We start from the raw sequence: 20,015 nt of genomic DNA, 5'->3' as shown, positions 1-20,015 counted from the left end.
CCTGTAGTCCCAGCTACATGGGAGGCTGAGGCAGGAGAATGGTGTGAACCGGGCGGGGGAGGTGCGGAGCTTGCAGTGAGTGGAGATCGTGCCACTGCACTCCAGCCTGGGCGACAGAGCGAGACTCTGTCTCAAAAAAAAAAAAAAAAAAAAAGAAAAAAAGAAATGATAGAAACCCATTAAATTGAATTGTTAATTTTAAATCCTCCCACCAATACAATGGTAGGCACAACTGCCTTTACAAGCAGGCCTAACAAACATTCAGGGATTGGGTATGTCCCAAATAAATACAAGTTCTTGGAAGCAGAAAGAGAATACTTTTTAGCTTACTTTATGAGGCTAGCATAATGTTAATATCAAAATAAGACAAAGACAGTACAAGAAAGGAAAGTTAATGGCCAATCTCACATAGAAAGAGAAATGAAATTAACATTCATGCCTTGCTCATGAACATGGATGTAAAAATTCTAAAAGAAAATAGGAAAGGAATATAATAATGAACTAAGAAGATATGATTATGATTAATTGATCATGGTATTCAAGTTTGGTTTAATATTAGAAAATGGATTAGTCTAATTCATCAAATTAACAAAGGAGAAAATGTAATCTTCTCAATAAAGACAAAATCATGTGATAAAATGCAATATTCTTAGTAATAATTCTTAACAAAATAAGAATATACGATGATTCTCATATGTGTAAAGACCTTTAACAAACACCATATGTAATGATAAAATATTAAAACAATCCTTGCATAATAAATGAGGATGCCTGTTGTCATGAGATCCTAGCTATTGCAATAAGGGAGAGCAAAAGCAATAAAATGTACTAGGATTTGAAAGGAAGAAACAAATTGTCATTTTTTGCAGGTGATATATTCTCTACTTAGAAAATTGGAAGGAATATGAGTTAGGATAAATACAGAAGTTTAAAATTCCTGGCTATAAAGTCATTGAACAAAACCCATTGCATTTTATATACTAACAATGAACAGAAAACATTTTTCTATTTACACCCATGCCAAAGAATATAAAGTACCTAGTATAAAACTGACAAAATAACTCCAAGCTCATTATGGGGTAAATCGTCAACTATTGAAAGACATTGGCCGGGCGCGGTGGCTCACGCTTGTAATCCCAGCACTTTGGGAGGCCGAGGCGGGCGGATCACAAGGTCAGGAGATCGAGACCATCCTGGCTAACACGGTGAAACGTCGTCTCTACTAAAAATACAAAAAAAATTAGCCGGGTGCGGTGGCGGGCACCTGTAGTCCCAGCTACTCAGGAGGCTGAGGCAGGAAAATGGCATGATCCCAGGAGGCGGAGCTTGCAGTGAGCCGAGATCGCGCCACTGCACTCCAGCCAGGGGGACAGAGTGAGACTCAGTCTCAAAAAAAAAAAAAAAAAGTAAGACATTAAGGAAAGCCTAAATACAGTAGCCACCCCCCTCCCTTATCTGAGAGAAATATATTCCAAGACCCCCAGTGGATGCCTGAAACTGAGGATAGTACCACATCCAATTGTTACTAGTCAGAACACATTTTTGTTCATGCCTTCCATCCACAAATGTAATGGCTTTTCCATCTTAACTAAGCATTTGCTATGCACTGTGACCATAACTTTTGTAGTTTGAGGTGCAACAGGACAACTAGCATGAATTTTTTTTCCATTTTCAAAATGTCATGGATTAAAGATTTCTTCTTACCCTAGATCTTAGCAACCTCAGCATACAATTTATTTTTTCCTCATTAAGTTGAGAATTTTCACCTTTTCGTGTAAAGGAAGCCTTTTACGGCTTCTCTTCAGCATATCTGAATTACCAGCATCACTACTCTTGCACTTTGAACCAAAGTACTGTGATGCAGTGGCAGTCGATCTGGTAACAGAGTGCAGTTATCAGATCTAATACTAGGTGACTCACGGGTAGCAGCATCTACAGTGTGGGTCTGCTGGACAATTCCTGGGTAGGATGGGGTGGAATGGCATGTAATTTCATCTTGCTACTCAGAATGGCATGCAATTATAAATTTATAGATTGTTTATTTCTGGAATTTTCCATTCAGTATTTTCTAACTGCCGTTGACTGCAATTAACTATGAAACCGTGGGCCATGAAACCACGGAGAAGTGCGGGGACTATGGTATTTCAAGAGGTAGACTACATTTTGGACAGGAAGATTCAAATCACAAAGTCAGTTTCCCTCCACCCCCATCAAAATCCTAACAAGATTATTTGTCAAGCTTAATGAGTCTAAATCTGTATGGGAAAGCAAAGGTTCAGGATAATCTGAAGGAAGAAAAATAAGGTGGAGAGGCTTGCCAACTGAAGATTCATTGTAGGTGTAGTAATCAGGGCAGTGTGGTAATTTGCAGGAAATTGACAAAAGACAAATGGACCAGGATAGAGATCCCAGAAACAGACCCATACCTATATAAAAATTTGATGATGGCTTTGTGGGGAAGGGATGTGCCACTCAATAAATGGTGCTGGGAGAGTTTGTTGTTCACATGGAAAAGAAAATAATAACCAACCTCATGTAGTAGAAAATTTTAAAATTAATTCCGGGTGAATTTATGATACAAATGTGAAAAAGTCTGACATCGGTGACAGAACCTTCTGGATTCCAAATTCATTTATCCAGCTTCCTGGTGAATGCCAACCCTTGGATACCTAGTAGGCACTTGAATCTAGCGTGGTCTTCACCTGCCTTCAATCCACTCTTCCCACACTTTTCCTATCTCAGTAACTCCAGCCTTCCCCTTGCTCAGACCCCAAACATTAAAAAAAGAAAAAAAAAAAAAGTTAAAATGGGATCTTTATAACTGAAAGGGTTGCAAGCTATCTTAGAAGCCAGTGTATTTTCAGAAGTAAAAGCAAATTTAAATTTTCACTGATGTCCTGAAGCTTCCAAAACAGCTGCTACTAAGCCCACACAATGTTTCATTTTTTTATATTAGACAACTCCTGTCCCTTGGCCAAGTCAACTACAAGGCTTAATGACTTATTTTATAGACATTTAAAAAAAAAAAGGTGGTTCTTTTGTGGTCTGTGTGTTTGGTTTTGTTTTATTGCTGCCTGTTCAGTTACAGAAGTACAGGAACAAATAAAACTGATCTCACCTAAGGCTGGGCGCGGTGACTCAAGCCTCTAATCCCTGCACTTTGGGAGGCCAAGGCGGGGGGATCACGGGGTCAGGAGATCGAGACCATCCTGGCTAACACGGTGAAACCCCGTCTCTACTAAGAATACAAAAAATTAGCCTGGCATGGTGGCGGGCGCCTGTAGTCCCAGCTGCTGGGGAGTCTGAGGCAGGAGAATGGCGTGAACCCAGGAGGTGGAGCTTGCAGTGAGCCAAGATCGCACCACTGCACTCCAGCCTGGGCGACACAGCAAGACTCCCATCTCAAAAAAAAAAAAAAAAAAAAAAAAAAAAAAAAACAAGCAGAAGAGGCAAGTGCTGTTTCACTAAGATTTCCATCAAGTACAAAGCAAAATAAGTTTTTGTACAAGGAACTTAAACAAATTTACCAGAAAAAAAACAACCCCATCAAAACTGGGCAAAGGTTATGAACAGAACACTTTCTCAAAAGAAGGCATTTATGCCGCCACAGACATGAATAAAAATGCTCATCATCACTGGTCATTAGAGAAATGCAAATCAAACCACCACAATGAGATACCAATCTCACGTCAGTTAGAAAGGCCTCAATTAAAAAGTCAGGAACAACAGATGCTGGAGAAGGATTGTGAGAATAGGAAAGCTTTTACACTGTTGGTGGAGTGTAAATTAGTTTCAACCATTGGGTGAAGACAGTGTGGCAATTCCTCAGATGCTAGAACTAGAATACCATTTGCCCCAGGCCATCCCCATTACTTGGAGTATTAATACCCAAAGGATGTATAAGCATTTCTACCTATAAAGACATCATGGCACACGTATATTATTACACCACAATTCACAATAGCAAAGACTGTGGAACCAACCCCAAATATCCTTTAATAATAGACTGGATATAAGAAAATGTTGGGCACATCAATACACAACCCATGGCGAACTCTAACATAGTGCAAGCTCCGTTGGATGGAAAAAAGATGAGGTTTCAACTGAGCGCGTATGCAGGGACATTTTGAGTAAAGACCTGGAAATCTATCCTAATTCTCAGCAAACTATCAAAGAACAAAACACCAACTCCACATGTTCTCACTCATGTGAGTGGCCATGAGTTAAACAATGAAACGACAGGGAGTGCAACATCCAAATTACTCACCGGGGCCTGTCAGAGTGGGGGTTAGGGGAGGGATGACATTAGGAGAAATACCTAATGTAGTTGACGGGTTGATGGGTACAGCAAACCAACATGGCACATTTGTACCTATGTAACAAACCTGTATGTTCTGCACTTGTATCCCAGAACTTAAAGTATAATAAATAAAAAATAAAATAAAATAAAAATAAAGCTCAGAGCAGGAAAGCTAATATGCTTTGACAGTAACCAGTCCACATTATTTTAATGGGTTGTTTACTGGGTGATAAATTAGGAAACTTTTTGTGATGATGTAAACATTGATTTATGTGTGGAGGGGGTGGATATGATTCAAAGGTGTATTTATTTTCTAAAATTAGTTAAATTGTACCCACAAAATCATTTCACTGCATGTAAATTATACCACATTAAAATATTATAAAAAATTGTATAACATCTGACTGTAAAAAAAGAAAATAAGTTTTGGCTATACTGGGAAAATTTCCTAAGCAGTTGAATAAATGAGGCATTGCTCCAATGAAAAGAGCTCTGATTTCCATTTTGTATGAAATACCTGTATGTGTGTGTGTATGTGTATTAATAGGGCTCCTTCAGTTTGGATTTGGCTTATTACAAAGAAGAGTTTAAAATCCAACATTTGAAAGTATGCCTTCTCAGCCGGGCACGGTGGCTCATGCCTGTAATCCCAGCACTTTGGGAGGCTGAGGCGGGTGGATCATGAAGTCAAGAGATTGAGACCACAGAGCGAGACTCCATCTCAAAAACAATAATTAAAAAAAAAAAAAAAAAAAAAGACAGAGAGAGATTGAGACCATCCTGGCCAACATGGTGAAACCTTGTCTCTACTAAAAATACAAAAATTAGCAGGACGTGGTGACAGGCACCTGTAGTCGCAGCTACTCGGGAGGCTGAGGTGGGAGAATCGCTTGAACCCCAGAGGGGGAGGTTGTGGTGAGCCGAGATCGCGCCACTGCACTCCAGCCTGGGTGACAGAGCAAGACTCTGTCAAAAATATATATATGGTTGTGTGTGTGTGTGTGTGTGTGTGTGTGTGTGTGTGTATCCTCTTCTTTCCCTTTGTTCCCATGGTGATTTTTATCTGTGCTATGGAGGACCTAGTGGCTAAGGGGTAATAAGAAGTAAAAATTATATACATAAAAAGATAATGCTACAAAAGTTACTTTTTACAGTCAGCTATTTGTAAACTGTAGTGCATTTTCCCATTGAAACAAAGTAATTCATGACTGGCTTCCCAGGCCAACCCACAAAGGCATATTGAATCTTTAATGTCTATGTGGTATATAGTATTGTGCTAATTGTACTATAGGACCCAACTGCCATCCTGAGGTTCCTATGGATAAATGCATTTTGTTAGAATTGGATTCCAGGAGCACATTGTTCTTTGCTTCCCTGAGGGGATGGTGGCTGCGCTGTCCCAAATTCTTGCCCACTTCTTCCTCCCTACCATCGCCACTATCGTCAGAGCTGACGTGTACGGCGTCTGGTGCATTTTCTCATCTGGTTTAGAGGGAGCACTCTCAGCTTGAGACCATAGGTCATGACTCTGGGAGTCTGGGGCAGAGGAGCCCAAAAGACCAAGAGCTGGAGGGAGATGATAGAGGTACACGGAAGTGAAGGATTCAGTGAGAAGTTTTGGGGCTGCATCCCCGTGCTAAAGAGCCCTGTGTGGATACTGTATTCTAGGAACCTGGGACAGTCTACTGCCTCCTTTCCTTGATAGCCAGTGCTTGTATGGGCCCCCTGGACCAGGAGCAGCCCTGTTTCATTCCCCTGTGGCCGAGGAGTGTGATCATATGTGGCTGCTGTGTCTTCCTCTGAGAAGGGACAGTGGCTGCAGGCACTGAGATTGATATCCCCAGCACAGTGTTTCCCAAAGAGGTCCATACATTTGGTGGTACCCAGGGGGATTTCACTTGCTACATGCAGGAAAAAATTTTGTTTTAAATGTTACATCTTTATTTTTATAGTTACCTTCTTCTTCTTCTTTTTTTTTTTTTTTCTTTTGAGACAGAGTCTTGCTCTGTCACCAGGCTGCAGTGCAGTGGCGTGATCTTGGCTCGCTGCAACCTCCACCTCCTGGGTTCAAGCCATTCTCCTGCCTCAGCCTCCCGAGTAGCTGGGACTGCAGGCGTGTGCCATCACTCCCAGCTAATGTTTGTATTTTTAGTAGAGGTGGGGTTTCACCGTGTTGGCCAGAGTGGTCTCGATCTCTTGACCTTGTGATCTACCTGCCTCAGCCTTCAGAAGTGCTGGGATTACAGGCTTGAGCCACTGCGCCCGGCCTTTACCTTCTATTTATAGCAAGAGATACTGGTTTTCCATTTATGGTAGTGATGTATATTTCCTATTAAAACTTTAAGCCCAAAGTAAATTGATTTAAAGAAAAAAGTACAGGAAGTGCCTGTGTGTGAGAGACTGCTATTTGGTGAACTGCTCTAGTAAAAGGGCACACTGTCAAGTGAGATAAAGCAGGCTACAAATAGTATAGGTTGTGGGATTCCATTTTTTTTTTATTATTTATTATTATTATTTTTGAGACGGAGTCTCACTCTGTTGTCCAGGCTGGAGTGCAATGGTGCGACCTCGGCTCACTGCAGCCTCTGCCTGCTGGGTTCAAGCGATTCTCTGCCTCAGCCTCCCGAGTAGCTGGGATTACAGGCGTGTACCACGACACCCGGCTAATTTTTGTATTTTTAGTCGAGATGGGTTTTCACCATGTTGGCCGGGCTGTCTTGAACTCCTGGCCTCAAGTAATCTGCCCACCTTGGCCTCCCAAAATGCTGGGATTACAGGTGTGAGCCACTGTGCCTGGCCAGATTCCAGTTTTAAAAACACACGATGTGCATTTCAACATATAGTTACCCTCATGAAAAGATAAGTCTGGAGAGACAGAAACCAAAGTATTGACAGTAGTTGGTTATCTGTGGAAGGTGGGATTAAAACTGATTTTCCACATTATTTTTTTCTCTTCTTGCTTAGATTTTCTCATTCTTTCTGCACTGACAGTGTATTCCTTCTGTGATAAAAACATGGCTGGAAAGCCCATGTCACTTTCTGTCCTCCTGTCATCTCTTCGCCTCTTCCTCCAGTTACATGCTTGCTTCTTCCTGTTCTCCTCAAGAGGGAACATGGGTAACTGCTGCCTTCTTTGTGTTTTGAGTGACTGTTTAACTATTTCTTCCTCCAACTTAAGATGCCAGTAGATTTTATTTCACTAAGAAAGTAAAAAATACATTTAAATTTATGCACAAATGGTTCTTGGGATGGTAAACTATATGCTGCCTTTAAGTGCCTTTAAGTCTTGCTGCCTTGATGGGCCACAAGACAGGGTAGCAGTTGGGAGGGATTGTCAAGATAGTCCCTCTGAGACAACCACCAGAATAAGACTGGAAGGCCTGCTTCTCCTTTCTTCGCTTTATTAACTCACTGGGTTACCTTAGCTTAAGCAAGACCGCTGAGAGTCCCCATTTCTGCAGCTGGGTCAGACGATAATCCAGATTCCCAGATTCCATATGAATGAATCAGTAAGCCCAGGGACATGGACTCACAGTTTGGAGGAATTGCTTGAGAATGCTAACTGAGATGGAGCTAAACTGTTAGCTTTACCACTGTGTATAGGTGACCCATTCATCCGAGTTTGCCCAGGACTTTCATTTTTTTAAGCCATAAAAGTCTTATATCTTGGGCACTCCCAGTCCTGGGCAAAGAGGGACACTTGGCCACCCTAACTGCAGATGTTTAGGTCAAACACAGTGGTATTGGCAACATGGAGAGGATGGGGAAAACTGTGTAGTCAAATATCTTCCTAGCCAATCTCCAAGGGAAAGATAGTAGATACTCAATATCATAAATGTAATACCTTTCTCATGAAATGCCATTTTGAATACAAGTTTAATTGACAGCACCACTTGTCCTGAACGATGTACCCCAAAGTGGCTGCAATATCACTCCCACCTTTTCCAAACATTATCAGCCCTCATGCAATGGCTGCTGAGCTCCAGTAGCCAGAGGGGAAAAAATGATATGTCCTCACCTCACTGTATGTAATCTTATTCATGTTTGCAATTTTAATCATTTCTGCAGAGAAAAGGCAAACCTTGCTGTTACCCTCTGCAATGACAAGGAGGAGATCATGGCCCAGGCCACCTTCCTGGACTACCCCAACTGGAATGTTGCCAAGCAGGACGACTGGGTGTCAGTGTTCCGGGAGCTCGACAGTGACATCCCATGCACAGTAAGAAATCACATACAATGCTTATTAGAACACCCTGAATCTTGAGGGGGAGTCCTGTGTTTGTAATTATGTCTTTCCAAGTTTTGGACTGAACAGTGTATGACATCATGACACTTAAAAGTGAAGGTAGCTGGTGGGGAGGAAAAGGGCTGAGAGTAGTACCAGAAGGGATAGGAAAGGGCAGGGAGTTGCCAAGTTGGCTAGCTGCTGGCAAGGCCTGGATCATGCTCCACTAATGAGGGCAGGGGAGGAATTAGTGCAAGTGTCAAACGTGTGCTTCCAGGTCTCATGTTGTTCTCCAGGCGTCAGTGTCCAAGGTCATTGATATGTTAGGAGAGCACCTGCCATCTACATACTTGCCCTTGTAATCATGACAGCAGAGCCTCAGACTTCTGTCACATTCTATAATTTTCAAAATGCCCTCGTGAACCTTGGCTTATGTAATGTCTTCTAGCTGCCGGCACATGACAACTTGTTGGCCAACAGAAGCTAGGTTAGTGGTTCCCAGGAGTCTGGCCGGGTACCTGGTGCCAAATCCTGAGCTTTCCCTACATGCAACCTGCCAGAGCCAGACTAGAGACAGGCCCCGGTTTTTGTGGAGTGCCAGAGGCTGCAACTCTGGGCAGCACCCTTGCCTTATGGTGGAATTCTGCAGCATGTCCCCAGAGCCCTCATGTCAGAAGAAAAGGGAATGCCAAATGAGTGTGTGGGTGAATTCACCCCCCGTACACGTGTTTAAATGTGCACACATACACCCACCCCTAAGCAAATTATTCAGCATTTATTTCACTAGATGGTGCCTTCCCCTCATCTTTTGTGCTCTCTCCTACCCTGCCACCCTGTATACCCAAGGACTGTTGTCAGAAAAATTATCCCAAACTTGGAAATAGACCAAAAAGATTATTTCAGTCCAATGCTTGCACCTTTGGTTGACTAGCCTGTTTTACAATAGTGTAGGAATGGCGATTAGCCTGTAGATTTTTGTCCATTAGGATGTAAAGAATTCCTGTCTGGAAAGAGGCAACCTCAAAGGTTATGGTTTATTATGGTTATGGATGTGACCTATTTGGTATCTAATGCGGCAATTTTATTCTTTCCTTTTCCTAGTAAATCACCTGAAGTATCCAGCTCTTCAAGTGCAAAGAATCATTTTTATCATCTCACTGGTTGCCTCATTAATTGATAAGTTGAAGTTGAATAAACCTCTGATAGATGTTTATTTTATATTTGCATTAGGGTTATGATTTTACCTTTCTGAAAATTATAAATTAACACTCTTACTCATAAACACATGTCGCTTTTGTTTCTTTTCAAACTATCTTCTATGACAGCATAGAGCTGGGCTGTCCAATGTAGTTGCCACCAGCTTTATGTAACTAATGAACACTTGAAATGTAGCTAGTCTGAATTGAGGTGTTCCATAAGTATGAAATATGCCAGATTTCAAATACTTAGTAGAAAACAAAGAGTGTATAATATCTCATTAATGATTTTTATAATGATTGCTGGTTAAAATGGTACTATTTTGAATATATTAGGTTAAATATTAAATTAAATATTAAACATTAATTCACCTTTTATTCTTTTTTAATGTGTCTACTAGAAAATTTGAAATGACATTTGTGGCTTGGATTACTTTTCTGCTGGATGTCACCAGTATATAGAGTCTTAAGGTTTAATGTAATACCTATCCCAGGGGTATTTGCAGCTGAAGTAATGATTTTTATCTTAAAGCTAAAGAATAAATCTTGCGTTGTAATATTTATGATGGAAGAGAGAATTTGGGAGACAAATCAAGCAAATAATAAGCCATGTGCTCCTGAGGCTAGTCCTATTCAGAATGTAAGGCAGATGTTGAGTGAGATTATTGTGGGATTAAATGAGTGAATACACAGCAAGTGCTTAAAATCATGTCGTCGTCATCGTTATCTGGACTTTTGGGGTTTGTATTGTTTGCCTTTTGGGAGTTTTCAAGCTCATGAATCAAAACATGGTTTTCCTCTTGCGCTTTTAGGGACCATACAATTCTTTCCGAGTGCTTCTGAGTCACACACCATCCAACAGAAATGGGGGAAAGGCACACAGAAGTGCCATTGGTCCCACAAAGCTGTCTAGAAAGTTACTCAAAAAACAAGAAACCCAGGCAGCACCCGTGCTGTCCTGATATAGGTGCCAGCACTACCCTTGCCAGTCAACCAGTCCACATCTGCACTATTTCCAGAATTTGAAGATTTGTTCATAAGCACAGAGGTACCGAGTTGAGTGGACCAATGTGTGGATGTTTGAACCACTTACTCATTATTTAGGCCACTTTAAAAATCTGCAGCAGGAAGAGACAAAGCTCTTTTAAAACTTGGAAGATTTAACTGGAAAGTCATGTTAGAATCTTACTACTGTGAGTTTTCAGCTCCCAGGTTTTCTGGATCCCAAGAGTAATATTTGATTCTGACTCTGGGAATGTTGAACAAAACAAGCCAATGGATTCTGAACGTGGCATCTGCCTTCCATTTTTCAAATTCATAAGAGAATCTCTCCCTCCTGTCACATGAATAGAGCAGCAGCTGCTGACTCAAGAGCGCCGGGAAAAGGGTGATTGTCTTTCACTTGGCATAGACACCCCTGAGGACAAGACTACTGAGTTAATAATCGATTTCACTCCCCTGCAGGCTCTTCCCTGCCCACAGCTCATTCGTGAGGGCTGAAGGAAGGGCGGGCGCTCTGGACTCATTTACAATCCCTGTTTCCTTGAATAATTCTGAGCGAGGAGGACAGAAGGCGGCAAACAGAGTCAGTGAGACAGCTCAAATGCCACCTGGGTGTTGCATCACTTAGACATAAAATATCAACCATAAATGCCGGGCTGTTCTGTGTCTGTGGATGCCCCAAAACCCTCCTCCAACCCTGCTCTGACCTAGCCCGAATGCTGACTCAGCCTTTAATCCGTGTTCTCTTTTCTTCTGCAGCCCCTGAATACGTTGTTCATGCACCTCTTTGTGGCTGTGGATGAGTATTCTGTTGGCTGTTGCAAAGAGATTCTTCGGTGAGTGGATGGGGCGGTGCAGTGGTGAACATGAAAGAGACTGTGTGGATAGTTTTGAAATAGTTTTTAAAAGACATGAAATTCTTTGGGATGTTTAATTTGGTTGTAATTTGTGGCTATATTAAAATATTTACTTTGAATAGCAATAATATTTCTGAAAGAAGATAATTCTTTGAATCTATTGTCCATTCTGCACGCTGATATCATTTGAGGCACACTGGTAGTACAGTCATTTAAAGAAATGGATTTGGGGTGAGGGGAGTAGGAGAAGAGTTAAGTGTCACAAGCTTGGACAGTTCTAAAAACTGCTTTTCTTCATCTTATCCTTAGAAATGTTTATTAACATGACAGACTTCAAAGCATCCTGAATAAGAGGATGCATGGAAAATGACCAGCAGGGCTACCGAGTCATGGCGACGTGTCTCTGACAGCCTCTGACAGCCTGCACAGACATTTGGGGGTGGTGACCGCAGCTTTCAAGTCACTGTGTAATGTCACACCAGACCGTCCAGATGCCAGGTCAAAGGTTAATATTAGCAGAAATCTGGTGTGCCATATGAACATGGCACCCTTTATTCTCTCTGCCTCCATGGGACAGATCGAAAAGGGGCCCTTTAGAACCCAAGGAAAAGTAGAGAAGAAAAAGAAATTGCCTTGAGGCTGTCCTTGCCATTGCAGGTGGGGAACAAAGGAGCCCATGTGGATTTAGGAGCACCTCACCTTTTTAGCGACAACATTTGTCTTCATAAAGTGCCAGCTGATGGGATTGCTTTGTTATTAACACCAGCCCACCCTCTCTTTCCTCACCAGAACCGTGTATAAGGTAGTGCCAGAGCTGCATTTCATATTTCTCATCGTGCCGTCCTACATGAGCCTAGGTAAGGCCCGCCCAACCACCTCTGGTCCCCAGTAGCAAACACTGAAAATTCACTCCCAGAATGGTGCTTTGGGGAATGAGAAATAAAAATGGTCTCCAGGTCCTGAATGTATCATGTGCATATTTGATTAGAACAATTAAAGCACAATTTAGAATGGAAACTACATTTTGTTCTGACATCCCAAATTTATTTCTTGATAAATAAGGACATGTTTCTTTATCTCTGTGATTTAGGCTCAACTCTCGTAACTGTTTTTGACCAAGTGGGGAACATTCCATGTCTGACATATGAGGAAGACTTTGCAGTGCATATATGTCACAGGCACAGCCACTATCCTCAGCTGCACATTCGCAAAGCCAGGTACAGTTGGAGTCATGCCTTGTGTGACCTAAGCTTGCTTCACTGGGACAGTCATCTTCCCAAGACTCTTTAAACTACCAATGCTAAGTGACCATTGCTTAGATAAAAATTTTTTACAATACCCATAAACATTACTTCATTTGGATATCTTTACAGTTCCCCTTAATGACATTATTTGCAGGACTATCTGATGATACTCATTTCGTTCTATGTGGCTATAACATTGTGCATTGACTCCTTAGGGGTTTCTGAAAACATACAATCCTAGGTCCCACACCAGTAAGATAACTTCCAAATAAAACAAGCTTGAAAATGAACCTGCCTATTCAGTTTTCCTGGTAAAACCCAACTATTTTCTGACATTCAGTGAGTGAGGATGCTGTTGACCCCAAAGAGGGGTTTTCCAAGTTGAAGGTCTCTACCATCAGGTGCCCCAAGTTCAGCAGTTTTAGGGAGATGGCTGTGGCAGTGTTTTCCAAAGATGGCTGCCATACCACCTTTCACCCCGCAGGCTCTTATTTGATGTGACCTTGCCATTCCTCTCTTCAAGCCTTGGGGGTTCCATCCTCTCTTCCTGGAGCTGGGTGGGTTGTGACTACTTTGACCAGTAGACCATGGCCAAAGGGGTGCTCTGGGACTTGTGAGGCTGGAAAGCTTCTGCCTGGCACTCTCAGGAATCTTGCTCTGGAGGAAGCCAGCTGTATGTAAGAAGTCTGGAGAAGCCACGTGTGTACAAGGGAGGGGTGGTTGACAGCCCCAGCTGGGCTCCTGCTGACAGTTAGCTTCCACTGCCCACTGTGTGAGCGAGCCATTGTGGACGCCCAGCCCAGGAGAGCCCCATATATCTACAGCACAGCTGACCTCTGATTGGAGCCACATGAAAGACCCAAGTGAGGATGCCCAGCTGAGCCCTGCCAGAGTTCTGACTCACACAACCATGAGCGATGTAAAGTAGCTGTTAGAAATAAGAGTGCATTATGAAATCATCTCACAGGGGTGGTTGCTTGGCTTATCAGTGAAGAATAAATTGTATCTTTTAGGATCAGCCATTGCTGTGTTTGAGGAATGCTGACTTTCTTTAGAAAAGTATTTTAAAAGTTTTAAAAACTTTATAAAAGTAAGAGCCTGTCATTTACCAGGCATGTAGCAGTTGTTAAGAGTTTGCAATGCTGGCGTCAGATAGATGTGGATTCTGATCTTGGCTCTCCTGCTTACCAGGTGGGTTAACTTACAAAAGGAAAGTGGCCTCTGTGGGGGTGTAAGTTCCCTCTGTCAGTGGGTGTAAGCCTATTGTCTACAGCACAAGATTGTGATGATTGTGAGCTAATGAATGTCAAGCACATAGCACACTTCCTGCCACATGTAAGGGCCCAGGAAATATTAAATATTATTATGACAAAGGGCCTTAGAGTTAAGTGGTGGGGAGAGACTCACTTCAGTTAACTGTCACGTTGGTAGCTGAGAAGCAGGGTGCACAGAGAGAGATGAAGACAGCTTCATTACAACCTCTCCCCCGCCCCCAAAAAAAAACCTCTAATTGTCCATCCATCAGTAAATGTTGTTTACTCTTACAAACTGTGGTACATCTATACAGTGGATGCTACTCAGCAATTCAATGGAATGAACCGTTTACATATAGTAGCGTGAATCAATCTCGGAAGGTTTATGCTGAGTGAAGGCAGACTTAGAAACAAAAAGTATATACAGTACTGCTGATTACACTTTTATGATGTACAAAATGGGTGAAAAGCATCCATAGAGATAGGAATCAGATGGAGATAGAAACCAAGATCATGGAGATCATGACACGGGCTGGAATTCTAGCAGCGACAGGTCACAGAGATCCAGGTTGTTGACAAAAAGAGTCAAACTCGGTAAAATGTTTGAAGAGATTTATTCTGAGCCAAATACAAGTGACCAGGGCTTTGCGACAGCCGCACGAGGTCCTGAGAACTTATGCCTGAAGGTTTTATACATTTTGGGGAGATATAAGACACAAATCAGTAGACACAAGATGTGCATTGGTTCAGTCTGGAAAGACAGGACAACTCAAAGCAGGGAAGGGCCTTCCAGGTCATAGGCAGATTCAAAGATTTTCTGATTGGCAGTTGGTTGAAAGGGTTTATCTAAAGACCTGGAATCAATACCAGGGAGTGTCTGGGTTAAGACAGGGGTTGTGGAGACCAAGGTTCTTATTGTGTCGATGAGGCCTCTAGGTAGCAGGCTTCAGAGAGAATAGATTGTAAATATTTTTTATCGAACTTAAAAATATGCCTGACTCTTAGTTAATTCTCTCTTGGATCAGGAAAAAATGCCTGGAAAGGGAAGGGGATTCACCACAGAATGCAGAATTTTCCCAGAAGAGACAGCTTTACAGGGCCTTTTCAAAATATGTCAAAGAAATATATTTTGGGGTAAAATACTTCAGTTTATTTCAGGGTCTGCCCTGCTGTCATGTTGGTATCTTATTCCTACAAAGAGTCTGTTCTGTCATTCTTAAGGTCTCTGTTTTCATGTTAATCCTGGTCAGCTGTGCCTTAATGGCAAAGGGAAAGTATAATGAGGCATGACCGACCACCCATTCCCATCATGGGCTGAACTGGTATTTCAGGTTTATGTTGGAATACCCTTGGCTGAGAGGAGGAGTCCATTCAATTGGTTTGGGGGGCTTAGAATTTTATTTTTGGTTTACATGGTGGGGAAAGGATCAGGTCAGGTGCATAGATACAGAGAGACATGTTAGAGAGTAGGACTTGGTTACAGTTGGATGGGGGAGTTGAGGGATGAGGAGTTAATGGTAATTCAGGGTTTTCAAGTTTAGGGGAAATGGTGATTTTATTAACTGAAAGTAGAAATAATAGATTTAAATGGACAGGAGAAGGTTGGAAATCGAAATAGAGGGAAAAGCCAAGTTTGAGATACACATTTGTGAGTTGTCAGTTTGTCGATAAGTGGGGAGATCATGAAAATGAAGGAGATTGTCTTGTTGAGGGGGAGATTGTACTGTGAAAAAGCATAGGACCAACCAGGGCAGAACTTTGAAAAATGAAAACAAGCTATGAATAATAAGAAAGAAAACTAGAAGAGAGGGAGAGGAATATAGAAGAAATTAAGACTCAAAAAGTGGCAAAAGATGCAGGGAAATGAAATTATTTGAGTAAAAGAGAAGCCATTAGATTTGGCAATTTAAAAGGCACAGATAGGATGAATAAAACTGATACTTCCAGCCAAACTGACCAAGAAAAAAGACAAATTGCCAGTTTCAGGAATGAAAGAGGTGATATCACTACAGATCCTACAGGGATTAAAAGATTAATACGGGGACACTACAAATAACTCAATGTCAATAAATCCAACAATTTAGATAAAAATGGGCCAATTCCTTGAAAAACACAAATTACCAAAACTCATTTAAGAAAAAATAGATAACTTGGATGCTTCCATATCTATTAAAGAAAATCAGAAGAACTTTGGATGAGAGGGAGGGGCCCTCCTGCCCAGACATTGGCCTCTTCCCAACCCACAGCCTGATTTGCTCTTTTTCTCCTTTTTCTCTGCCTGGCGACAGAGCGAGACTGTCTAAAAAAAAAGAAGAAGAAGAAGAAAAAAAGAGTTTCCCCATCTGTTAGGTCAAAATAGTATTTTGTTGCTTTAAATTGCATTTGTCTAAATGTGTGAGAGTTTGAGTGCCTTTTATAGGTTCCATTTTAAATGAATAAAATACTTGAATCTAAAGTAATTTCCAGTTAAGCTAACATCCTACTGGATGATTAAACATGTTCCTACAAAGTAGGCAATTCTAGACAATTTCAAAGGATTAGGCAGGGGATAGATATGAGTTAGTTACAACTGACAGAAGCAAATTTCTGAAAGTATTTTCTTAAGTTTTAGTCAGGATACCCGATTTTTATCTTGGGAATTATCATTTTCTGGAGGTATGTAGGGCTTAAGTACTTTCAACTTAGTTATTCAGCAAGGCATTATCGTAATAGAAAACTTGTATATAAATCCAACACTGAAAATGACATGTATAGAAACAACCCATCCAAAAATTCCCTATTCCTTTCACTTTTTAGTAAGGTATTGTCTGTTAATTTACTCTCTAATACCCTACTTGTCACTCAGGATGCAGGGTGCAGGAGAAAAGGTGTGGGATGTGCTCAGCCCAGTGCCTGGCTCACAGTAAGCATTTAGTAACAGATGGTTGTGGTTTGGTCTCCCTTTCTCCCTCCTTTCCTTCCCCGCTTCCTCCTTCTCTTCCTTTCTTCTCTTGAAAACTTGAGTGCTATGGACTATGACCTTCAGTGGACAAGGCTCACAAAACTTGAAGTAAACCTGGATACCTTAACCTGAGGTCTTGCACATACGCCCCCGATGGTGTGCCCACAGAAAATCTGACAGAAGCAAAGCACAAGAGGAATGATAGCGAAGAGGTGACAGTGGATACTTTGCAGTGAGGAAGGGATGTTTGTAAGCAGATAAATGGACAGTAGGGAATTCATGTGGAAATGAATTGTATGACAGTGCCTTTGCCTGCAGAAGGTAGAGAGGTGTGGCACATTTTAGAAAGCCCTCGATCCACATGTTCAGATTCAAGTTTTGATACTTGCAGGCACAGGATTTCATGTATCTGGAGAATGCAGTTGTGTGGACTACCTCCCTCCTTAACAACGCTAGAAAAATGGAGACTTTACAGAAGTCAAACAGGCATGGCTGTGTGGCTCTTAGGCCACCTCCTTTCTCTTATTTCCCTCACGTGTTTTTTGACATCCGTTGCAACGATAGTTACTTGCACTGATAGTTAATGGTGAAGAATACAATTCTTTTTTTTTTTTTTTTTTTTTTTGAGACGGAGTCTCGCTGTTGCCCAGGCTGGAGTGCAGTGGCGCGATCTCCGCTCACTGCAAGCTCCCCCTCCCAGGTTCAGGGCATTCTCCTGCCTCAGCCTCCTGAGTAGCTGAGATTACAGGTGCCCGCCACCACGCCCGGCTAGTTTTTGTGTTTTTTAGTAGAGACGGGGTTTCACCCTGTTAGCCAAGATGGTCTCGATCTCCTGACCTGTGATCTGCCCGTCTCGGCCTTCCAAAGTGCTGGGATTACAGGCGTGAGCCACTGCACCCCGCCCACAATTCTTAAGACACTGAACCAGTGAAGGGTTTGGGGATGTAATTATCCTTCGGCCATTTGGCTAGTGACACATTCAAAACCAATGAATTAACGCTGTAATCCCCTGTCCCGTTTCTTTGATTTATGCATGTGGAAAATTATGCTGTAATCTGCCTGTCTACTCAGACAGTAATTAATGAAGTTACTGTTTTGTACTTTTCATACTATCTGAAATAAAGCACGGCTACTTCTGGACATACCTTTAAAATCTGCAGTGGGCTTAATTAATCATCCATGGTGGATTTGAGATGTTTAGATTTAGAAACTATTGGCATGCTCTTTTTCTGGGGGGAAACCTGTCTTTTTCAAGGCCGCCTGGGGCTGGGAGGAGACTTGGCCAAGGAAAGGATTATGTGCTTTCAAACAGTGTTGTGAAATAACTAAAGTTTCCTTAGTGGAGTATTGCTTCTTTGTTGATAACAATGGTTGATTAAATTTGCTCAACCTTGTTGCTTTTTAAAATAGATGAAAAATCACTAATCATCAGAGAAATGCAAATTAAACCATAATGAGATACTGCCTTACTCCTGCAAGAATGGCCACAATTTGAAAGTCAAAAACCAACAGATTCTGGTATGGATGTGGTGAAAAGGAACACTTTTACACTGCTGGTGGGAATGTAAATTAGTACAATCACTATGGAAAACAGTATGGAGATTCCTTAAAGAGCTAAAAGTAGAGCTACCACTCGATCCAGCAATCCCACTACTGGGAATCTACCCAAAGGAAAATAAGTCATTATATGAAAAAGATACATGCACACACATGCTTATAGCAGCACAATTTACAATTGCAAGGATATGAAACCAACCTAAGTGCCCATCAACCAATGAGTGAATAAATAAAATATGATATTTATACCCCATGGAATACTACTCAGCCATAAAAATGAACAAAATAGTGTCTTTTATAGCACCTTGGATGAAGCTGAAGGCCATTATTCTAAGTGAAGTAACTCAGGAATGGAAAACCAAATACCGTATGTTCTCACTTGTAAGTGGGAGCTAAGCTATGAGGACACAAAGGCATACAGAGTGACATAGTGGACTGTGGGTACTGGGAAGGGGGAGGTTGGGAGGGGGTGAGTAATAAAATCCAACCTATTGGGTATAGGGTACACTGCTCAGGTGATGGGTGCACTAAAATCTCAGAATTCACTATTAAGGAACTCATCCATGTAACTAAAAACCACCCGTATTCCCAAAACTATTGAAATTAGAAAATAAAATAGATGAAAAAAACATTCTTTAAGATTTAAGACTGGTGGTTTGTAATTACAAAGTTTTAACTCTTAAGACAATCATTTTCGTGAAGCATTTGATAGTCTCATGTCATGCTTTTTAGAAATCCACTTAAACTTGACTTCTGAGCAATTTCATATGAATAAACATTCTGATGTTTGTTGTGAATATCCTAAAGCATTCCAAAAGAAGGGGTAGAGCAATGACAGATTTTCCCCAACAATCTTCATGAGTAAGATTGGTAAGTGACCCAGTAAGTAGACCTTGGTTGACGATCCAGCTGGAGCCATACTATCCCAGGATGGACGTTTAGATCAGATGTGCTTTGAAAAGCACATGACAAATTTGAGCTTAAAACCCTTCATAATTTTTAAAATCACGACATTTTCCAAGGACTAGAAGCTGAATGACTCCAAAACCCATTTTGAAGTTCTACAGCACGAATACTGTATGGGGTTTAGAAATGATAGATTTGATTTTCTTAAAGAAGACCACTAGAGGTCACAAGAGATCTTAGAAAGAAAAAAGGTGCTTGGTTTTGCATACCTGAAGTCAAAGAACAATCTAGTTGGTGCTGATCTTAGGTTCTCCTACCCCACACTGAGACAGTGTTCATGGTAAAGAGTTGGCGTAACTAGAACACACTGCATTCTCTAGCACTACCACTAAATTAGATTTTCTGTGACTTTTTTTCTTTTTTCACTGGTTTCTTAAAATACACACACGGGTTTGAAGAAATATATTGATGGCGTTTAAAGTGACAACAGAATTCCTTTTACAACTGTACCTTTTAAAGTCCAGCTAGTGAAAT

The 20,015-nt window shown here is 41.4% G+C and overlaps 1 protein-coding gene across 6 annotated transcripts in view; it reads left to right on the top strand.

Annotated features, from left to right (window-relative positions):
* Window positions 1-20,015, top strand: part of CFAP61 (cilia and flagella associated protein 61) — a 296,096-nt gene that overhangs the window by 11,319 nt on the left and 264,762 nt on the right. For all 6 annotated transcript variants that reach the window (XM_017883237.1, XM_017883229.1, XM_017883246.1 and 3 more), the window contains exons 3-6: window positions 8,369-8,519; window positions 11,483-11,559; window positions 12,370-12,437; window positions 12,671-12,797. In XM_017883237.1, the coding sequence (XP_017738726.1) occupies window positions 8,369-8,519; window positions 11,483-11,559; window positions 12,370-12,437; window positions 12,671-12,797 (423 nt within the window). The remainder of the gene's footprint in view (window positions 1-8,368; window positions 8,520-11,482; window positions 11,560-12,369; window positions 12,438-12,670; window positions 12,798-20,015) is intronic.

This window comes from Rhinopithecus bieti, unplaced genomic scaffold, assembly GCF_001698545.2.
Source record: "Rhinopithecus bieti isolate Rb0 unplaced genomic scaffold, ASM169854v2 scaffold_641, whole genome shotgun sequence".
In the NCBI taxonomy this organism is placed as follows: domain Eukaryota; kingdom Metazoa; phylum Chordata; class Mammalia; order Primates; family Cercopithecidae; genus Rhinopithecus; species Rhinopithecus bieti.
The sequence above is the reverse complement of the archived record's forward strand: the minus strand, read 5'-3'. Positions and strand labels throughout refer to the sequence as shown.